Source organism: Triplophysa dalaica, chromosome 3 (assembly GCF_015846415.1).
Source record: "Triplophysa dalaica isolate WHDGS20190420 chromosome 3, ASM1584641v1, whole genome shotgun sequence".
In the NCBI taxonomy this organism is placed as follows: Eukaryota; Metazoa; Chordata; class Actinopteri; order Cypriniformes; family Nemacheilidae; genus Triplophysa; species Triplophysa dalaica.
Genome location: NC_079544.1, coordinates 12,652,043 through 12,661,386, shown reverse-complemented (window position 1 = coordinate 12,661,386; position 9,344 = coordinate 12,652,043). Strand labels below are relative to the sequence as shown.

Below are 9,344 nucleotides of genomic sequence, written 5' to 3'. Positions count from 1 at the left end.
TTTGTCACTTACTGAATGTTTGGGCACTTAAATATGAATGAAAACTTTGTCTGTAAATTTACGTGGTTCGTTACTTAGACTGAACTTTACGCTGCATGATACAATAAAACAAAACTTTTTAAAACTTTCCAAAATTGTCAGTCTCTGCACTGAAAGCAAGCGTGCGTGACAGGAGGATGGAGAAAGAGTGCGCAGGAAAGAAGGTGAAAGGGATTTTTTGACTGTTTAAATGGTAAAATGCTTTATTGCATTCCTTCTTTACATGCGGCAAACAAAGAAACTTTATTGATATTCATTTTTGTAAAAAATTATTAATTATTATCATAGTTTTGAAAACAGCATTGTTAGGCATACGTGATGTTTAAGGAAAATGCCCATTCATTTTACTTTTCTGGCTTGTGTTTTGCATATATGTTCCCCTTTATTTCAGACATTTTTGCTAAACACATTTATTTGGCACATTGTGACTTGAATTTTTTTATTTTTATAAAGGTATATTGTGTTTTAAAAACATTTTGTAAATTAATGTTTGATTGTTTTTAGTGGTGTTCATAGATTATTTATTTTTTAATCTAGATTAATCTAGATTAAATTTGGAATAAATCTAGATTAAAATGGCTCATTTGAATTCTGCCGAAGGCATTCAGAATATGTGTGCTACCCAAATAATGACTAAAAGTAAGTCTTTGAGAACGGGTGTCTCAAGCCAGGTGGCGCATTAGACCAGGGGCTCATCTCCTGTTTCCAAAATGCATCACAAACTGCTTGAGAAAGCTGTTCTACTATGATAATTGGTGATGAAAATAAATTATGTTCAATAAAATGTACTTGTGTTTACTTTCGCATTATCTAAGGGATGCTTTGCCTTTAGGTGGTACTTGAGACTGGAAGAGCTCCTACAGAACATTTACATTTAGTCATTTATCCAAAGCAACTTACAAAGAGTTAGGGAGCAACAAGCGATTGATCATACAGGAGCCACAATACATTAGGTGCCAATAGAAATTTACTGGTTTCAACTAAAGCTAGACCACTACCTGTTGAGAGAAAGTTTTTTTTTTTAAACCAATTCCGCATTGCACAAGGTGCAAACAACCTTAGTCTTGTCGATGTTTCTATTGGGAAGCTTCTTAAAAATAAATTTTCCCTGAAGCAAACCCTGCGGCTTCAAAGCTGCATCCATGTTAGCACGTCACGTTTGATGCGGTAATTTCACAGTAACGTTATGTTGTGTTCAGACCAAATGCGAATGGCGCGTCAAGCGCGAGTGATTTACATGTTAAGTCAATGCAAAGAGGCGATAGACCTACTTGCAGCGCGAATCGCGTGAACGAAGCCCTGGTCATGAGATGATGAGGCGGCGCGAATGACGCGAATTGCGCGAATCACGCAAGTTGAAAAATCTCGTTCTCGTCCGGTACAGTGCAGTTAAGCTGGTATACATCCGCGCTAAAATATCAAGGTGAAAGTCATCATATCTTGCGTAGTATAGACCCAGCTCCCAACCCAACTTTGAGAATAGATTAACGGCAACATTTTTTTTATCGCGCGATAAGAGTCTCACGTTAACGCCGTTAACGACCCACCACTATTGTTTTTTGTTGCATCAATGTTGCGCTTTACCCTTAACCACCTGGGGTCGTCCCCACATGCATGTACGAGTGTGCGATTCGACTATCAGTCAACTATAGGCAAGACGTGACAATTCTGATTCGGTCAAGGAGACCCCTTGATCAAATAATGTGTTGTCTAAGTTGACAAGCACTTTTTAAAACCTTAATATTGGTGAGATATTTGCAAAACCAATTAACAAACATGAAGGGTGACTAATACATGATTTAAAAAAATCACGAAATATGGAGATACAAGGTTTTAGATGGACAGCAGTGCTATTCTTCCTTTAGGTCAACGCTGATTCACGCTATTTCTCTTATTAGTACTGTTTAGGCAACCCACTTAATACACATAAGTTATTTTGTAATCTTCGCCTGTGTTGACATTCCAGGGGTCTCTTAATACCCTGCAAACTATTTTTCTAACAAGAAGACTTTTAATGCCAAATTGTCATTTTCCCAACACGCTGGAAGAAAAAGCTATTACCCTAATCCTGGAATTTACAGCTAGAAGCCTCTGAGTTAATGTACTGATGGATTTGCTGTTGGATTCATCCCTCACATCACAATTAGGATAAACGCTGTGGATTCAAAATCTACAAAGATAAATAGCCTCCACCATTCTAGCACAGCATGTGCAAACCACCTGCACAGCTTTAATCTCATTGGTTTACGGCCAGCTTTACAAAGCGCACATGTTAAAATTGGAGAGAACACAGATAGTAGAAAGTGACTGTGATCGGGATGAACGGTATCTCACTGTGATTTGACAGGGACACAGTGCCAGAGCAGTCAGTAGCTAAGTGTGTGTTAACCGCTCGGTTTTATGAGTGTGCTTTTACAGCCATTGTAAATGGGGGGAGAATGGAATTCAGAAAACATAACAACCGAGTTATTTTCATGACGTCTCATCTGAACCAAAAAACATGCCGTTAATGACTTCATAATCGTAATTTTCCATAAGCCCACCGTTGTTTAACTGGATCTGTATATCTGCTGAGTTTACAGAAGCAAATAAATCTAGAAAACTCTTACCTCTTTTATAGCAGACATTTTGACTGTTTCGTAGTAGTGCAAGGGTGCATGAGGGGTATTCATGTCATATCCAAATCCGGCAACGGCGACCTCATCACAATTATGTAGGGCCATTGTTATGGCGACGGTGCCCAATGTTGGAATGTTCTGTGGAGAAAAAGTGAAAGTTTAGCATTATTAAACTTCTCGATGAGCAAAGTTGTAATTGCACGTGCAAAAGTTGCCGTCACAATGCCAGGGTGTTGCTGCTAAGGATTTTAGTGTGCTTTCTAGGATGCTCTGGGCTTAGCGGTCATGTAAAAAAAAAAAGATATCCCTCCTTTCATTCAAGTCTATGTAGTAACAGCATGTGTGACAAGTTAAAAACCTCTCAAAGCTCTAAACAAACTCCTGACCATATTCATGAATATAATGTGTTAAGACCGATTAGTATAACACCAAACTGAGAATAAGTAATGTTGCTACATGCAAATATATTTATAGCATTGTCTATGTCCTGCATTAAAGTGCAGCACTTCCTCAAGGTCTAGATAACTGCTCTAAAATCCGCATGTGGCTAAATCAGCCCTGGCTAAATTCAATCCCTGCAGTTGTTAACTCATCCTGAGCTGCCTGTGATTAACAATTGGCTTACACAGACCCCCAACCCCTGACTCACCAATTTCAAGAGGCAGACCTTCACTTCCTCCTCTCCCTGAGGGAGTCAACTATTCTAAATCATTAGCTCGCAGTGGCCTCGGGAATGGATCACTCACACACACACAATTTGTAAGAAGATTGGCCCAGTGTACTCCGCACAAGGCAGGTGGGTGTCTGGAGCGCTCAAAGGGGAAGGATGTGTCAAACCATATCCCACCTTGATCAGTACCGTATGGGACAGCTTCCCTCCCGCGCTGCCCCCCTACCAACACAAACCTTAGGGGCCCGGGCACCACTCCACATGCACAGCACATGTTGGGGGGTCAATTCAAAGGGGGTCTGAGCTTTCAGGAGGTGATCAACTCATAAACAGGCCCCTGTCTACATTTATTTCATAAATAGCTTGGTTCAATTATAAACTGGTGTTGTGTTCAGAAGAGGTCATCCTTGCAACTTGTTAGCTTTAAAGGCTTCCATGCCCACAGTTAAAGCTTTTTAAAATGTGCCGTTTGTCATTTTCAGGAGGGTCTATTGTCAGAAATGCAATGTAATATACATAACTGTCTTCAGAGGTGTATACAGACCTTACATAATGAAGCCTTATGTTTTTATAACCTTAGAATGAGCTATTTCTATCTACATACACCGTGGGTCCCCTTGCATGGAATTCGCCATGTTCTTTCTACAGTAGCCCTAAACAGACAAACCGCTCTACAGAGCATTTTCGTAAATAAGTTATTTTCTTCGGCAAGCGGAAACTTGCTGACATCTTAGTCCCGTGTCAGCCACTGTAGTGCTTCAAACGAGAGGGGCGAGTACTGGAGTGAGCCATTGGTTGCAATTCACAACCTCACCACTAGATGTCGCTACATTTCTGGACCTTTTCCGTTAAATAATGTTGATTTAAAATGTACTTCTTAGGATTTTTTCCTGTTCTGTTTAGAAAATCCATACACCATGCCAATCATGGCTGTTGCCCCTTTCAAGTGCATCATTTACAGCATTTATCACGCACTAAACTATTGGCAAGTTCCTTTTCAGAGTCCAATTTCCTGTGATGTAAGAGAAAGTTGGCATGTCATGTTTATGAGTTCTTGGTAGGTAAAAACTTTTTGTCAAAGCCTCTCTGAGGCATGTCAGATACACTTCTTTGATGACAGTCCTGTCGGCCTGCGATAACTAAATCTCCCCACAGGCTACGGCACACCCTAGCTAGGTCTTAATAAGATGCGTGTTTGCTTATGGGGCGGGGGTCTTTTAAGCATGGTGAAAGAGCGCATAGCAAATTTTAGTGGTGCTTGACCATAACATTCATGATGCGTTTCACCGGTGGAATTCTGGAAATGTCATCTTGCATGCTTCACAGCCTTTGTGATATGTCCTGACAATTTTGTGTAACCAACTAAACCTTAAAGGGGTCATATGACATGGCTAAAACAAATATTATCGTTTGTTTTAAATGTAATGCAATGTGTATACAGGATTTAAGGTTCAAAAACTTTGTATTTTCCACATACCGTGCATGCTTATATCTACTCTTTGCCAGGCCTCGCTGAAACACTTTTTTTACAAAGCTCATTGGTCTGAAAAGCGAGGTGTGCAATGATTGGCCAGTTAACCAGTGCATCGTGAATGGTCAAATACTGCAAGCGTCTGACGGAAATGTAACGCCTATTACCATATATAGAACATCAGGTTCCAAAGCAATCGTACTCACAGGTAAGCCCACCTAACTTGTGTATTCATTTGGGGAGTCTTAGTCACATCATAACCATGAGCTGACGTAGATTTGTGGGGGGTGTTTACACGAGGCATTTCAGACAGGTCTGGGCGAGCATTCGTATTTAGATAGAATGCATTTTTTGTTTACGACACTGTCAATTTTGCAATTTTATGTGTCTAATACACAGAAAAACATGTATTCGTGCCATATGACCCCTTTAAAAGCAGATGAGAATACCAGTCAAAGTGGAGCAAGCCTTTATGGATCCTTACAACTTATAACGGAATATTGGAGATGGCTGGTTGCTCTTGTATCACAGGTCTCCACCGAGCAGCAGCATCCATCAAAATTCTCTAAAAACATATTAGTCTGTTAATATGTCAATTCGCGCCATATGACCCCATTATTCACATAGTCCTACAATATTCATATTGTCTATCCAAATTGCAATCAATTAAACTAATCTGCATGTAACCACATAATTCATTTGATTAAACTGTGGCTGTCAACTGAGTTTTCCAATTTGAAGGTATTAAAACAGCTTTCAAGGTTTGACCAAAACAAATGGTATAAGCTTCCCCACCCATTGGATTAGTCATGCTGCCTTTGACCTATGGTGATCTTTATGGTAATTACAGGCTAATTGAGGAAACACGTGCCTAAGGCTTCCTGTGACCCCAATTTACATAAAATTGACTAAAGGCACCGCCTGCCTTTTTTTTTGAGAAATCCGAGCAGTCCAACATTTCCCTTTTGAAGAGCTACTGGTCATAGCAGGATTGAATTCTTCTGCAGCATACAATAAAAACAGCAAGACATGCCACCTGAAAAAGACGCAGGCGTAAAAACGACCATGATGCTTACCCCTTTACCCATGAGGCCATTGTTTAGTGGAAGGCCAATAAACTGGAAGGCAGCCTCTTGTATGAAGTAAGGGTTGAGGATCCGTATCTCCGAGGGTTCCCTGGGCACTTTCTGCGCTACAGACTTCCAAAAGCCCTCCGTACCTTGCTGAAGATGAAGCAAAAAAGAAAAAAGTCATCACATCAGTGAACACCACTTGGCCCATTCAACTCATTAAAAGTGACCCGTCATGAAAAATGCTTCAAATGTTTTCATATGTACAAATCCCACACGTGAAGACATAACGTTTTCCATAATCATGAGCTCAGGCACAAAACCTATAAGGTGCCATAACTGCATACTGATAGCAATGAGGAAAATAACCAGGGGTGCAAGTGCAGACTGCTTTCATTAAATGTGAAGTAAGACGTCCAAGTTGGACAAGCCCACAGGAAGTGGACAAATGAAATCCTGACCTCTACGAGTGTTCGGGGAGCCGAAGCCCCCCTAGCTTCTCCCATACCAATTACTCAGGAGACACGCAGAGCGCCACAGCTCAGCAATTATTCAATCTGGAACCTGGCATTGAGATCACCAGGTATTAGCGTTCCGACTAGACGAGCTCTGCAGAGCCGCGGCAGCTCTGCTGGAAAAATGCCAGCCAGGTCATCGCACTTAATGGGAGTCACCTGTTCAAATAAGCAGACTGTGCCTTTGATATAGCCCAACAATAGGAGCAGCCATTGAAGCTGGTCGAATAGCTTTGAACCAACTTCGGAGGGCCCCGCGCTCACAACAAGCCGTGGCAAGAAAACATCATCCCTCCTGTCAACGGTGTGTTTTCACTTAACAGAAACAGAAAGTCTGGGGAATGCTGCAACCACAAGCAGGTGTAAACGGGAGAAAATTCAACAACAACATATCAGAATTTCACATCTTGCACCACAACGATATGCATTTAGCAAGCCGCTGACACACTGTACACACTTTTTTGTTTTCTACAGTATTCGCCGTACATCCCTTGCAAAGGCAAAGCCTTCAACGATGCAACACATGATTCACAAGCTCTATTTAAGAGAACAAGTAAACACTCTGAGAATGCACTGGCATCTGAAATCTGACTCTGCGTGTGTTTGGTATAAAAGAGTGATGGGTTGTTTGAAGACAAAATAAAACAGGAAGTCCTTGATTGATTCTTTTATAGTCACGTCGCAGAAGTGTGGATGACTGTAGCCCAGTGCATTCCCTTCTCTGGACCAGGCAGTTCTCAAAGTACAGTTAACATCTATAAGGCATACGGGATTTACTTAAATTACCTGGAAAGAGTGAGACAAACTACAGCCCAATGGCAAATAATTATGTTAATGATGCTAATGAAAGACTGATCCACTAGATGACTTGAATCACCTTGAATGTATATGATGGTAGTATGTGGTTAGACAAGGTAAGGTGCACCTTCAAGTAACAATAAATAATTATTAATTCTACATTGATTTGCTTGTTTTATGACTAAATACAAGCCAAATTCAGAGAGCACATTTTAGTCATCTAATATCAAGGCCACTGTAGTGCAAACAGATGCTACCACTAATGGTTAGGGATGTGATTAAAATGCCCAAACAAATTAGAACAAAACTCTTGTCTTAAAGTAGAAGTTAAATCCCCCCCAAAACATTCTGTCATCATTTTCTTGTATGTAGAGCACATAAGATATTTTGAAGAATATTGGTAACCGAATAATGGCGGTACCCATTCATTTCTATTATACAGACACAAAACCAATTAAAGTCAATGGGTTGTTGGGTTTCCAACATTCTTCGAAGTATCTTCTTTTGGGCTCTGCAGAAAATGGAAAGTCATATATGTTTGAAATGTCAAGTGGGTGAGAGAATTTTAATTTTTGGGTGAACTATCCCTTTAAGGCGCATTCATCTCAAGATGGTAACTATAAAGATAACTGTAAAAATGTACACAAATGTAGGATTACATTATTATTATTTTAAATGTAGGATGATTCTTAAAACGTATCCTTTTTTGTTATCCTCCTGGTGTGAACAGGCCTTACTCTGGATTGCATTATGGCTCCACCAAAGTTAGACAAGGCCATTCTAAACATAGTTCAATTGTTGATGTTTTCTCCATTGGTTCTGGATGGCTTTACTTCCTCCCGGGAATCACAGCCAGGTGACACACAACGCTTAGAGAGAAAGAGTAAGTAAGAGATACCCTGACTGATCACCTCTCCAAGGCCTCAAAACCACAAGCCGTCTGTGGCGCAGTAACTTTAACAGCCACCACACTCTTGTCAAACAGGACAACCCTTGTAACTGATCCATCCAATAAAGCAGCAGGTGAGAGAGGTCTCTCAATTCCCAACCGTAGCTCCAGCACGCCCTTAACAAGCTTCCAGCATGGCCGCCAAGTGTTAAATCACTTCATAAAAGTCACAGGCCACATCGCTGGCCTCTTCCCCCATAAGGTGCTGGAAACAAGAGGTCAGGGTGAGCAGCAACTTGGAAAACCTGCTCCTGACTGCAGATGTACCATGTGAAAAAATCTTCCTGGGAACATGCATAGTAGAATACGTTTTAGGTTAATAAAATTTACAAAACAGATGAGTAGAGCCAAAACATTTATGGCAAATGTTAAAACAGAAAGTAAGTGATGCTATAAAAAATGTAAACAGAGGTGCTGAACTTAAATATAGAGTTGTAGTGCGTCCATGAATATTTCAAATGTAAAATGTTCTGTCTTTACATTTAGGAGCAATGTCATTCACACTTATTCACATACCTGTCAACACTCCCGTTTTGGAAGAGAGTCTCCCATTTTTCACACCCATCTCCCGCCACCCTCCCGTTTTGTTATTTTTCCTGTGAAACTCCCGTATTTCAGCTATTTCTCCTTTGAAACTCCAAGACCCACGGGAACCGGAATGCTTTCGTGTTAACAGGGGGTGGATCTATGGCTTGAGCTACTGTGCATTTGCCCTCACAGGCTGAGGCGCCATTAGTAGGCAAAATCAAACGGTGGCGAAGTGGCACAATGCGCAACAGGGGAGGCAGACCAAAACACATGTAGTATGTTTGTGTTCACCACTAGCACCTTCAATACCATTTTTGCCTTTTTTGTTCATGCACTTTTGAGAGGTTTACTGTGAAATTACACAAAAATATTCCATTTCCAGTATACCACTGTGGTTATGGGGTCTGTTTAATATTATGTATGCCAAATTCAGGCCCCCAAAAAATATTGCCCTTAATTTGTTGAGACCTGTTGGAATCAAGAACAATTGTCAGCAGGTTCCTGGGCCCCTCAGGCTCAGTGTAATACACTTTCAAAAACCGACTTTAGCAAAAGAAGAAAAAGCACCTTTATTTTTGTGTCTTTTTCATTGATCTGACAACACATACAATAATGTTTATCCCCTTCAGCAGTGCTTTATAAAATTTGGAAAGGTTTCCTGGAAAATGACACCAAAATGTTGTATT

At 40.6% G+C, this 9,344-nt stretch overlaps 1 protein-coding gene across 12 annotated transcripts in view; it reads right to left on the bottom strand.

Annotated features, from left to right (window-relative positions):
- The window catches only part of st3gal3b (ST3 beta-galactoside alpha-2,3-sialyltransferase 3b), a 49,005-nt gene that overhangs the window by 2,737 nt on the left and 36,924 nt on the right, over positions 1-9,344 (bottom strand). For all 12 annotated transcript variants that reach the window (XM_056744442.1, XM_056744445.1, XM_056744441.1 and 9 more), the window contains 2 exons: positions 5,875-6,021; positions 2,649-2,795 (listed from right to left, as the gene is read on the bottom strand). In XM_056744442.1, coding sequence (XP_056600420.1) covers positions 2,649-2,795; positions 5,875-6,021 — 294 coding nt within the window. The remainder of the gene's footprint in view (positions 1-2,648; positions 2,796-5,874; positions 6,022-9,344) is intronic.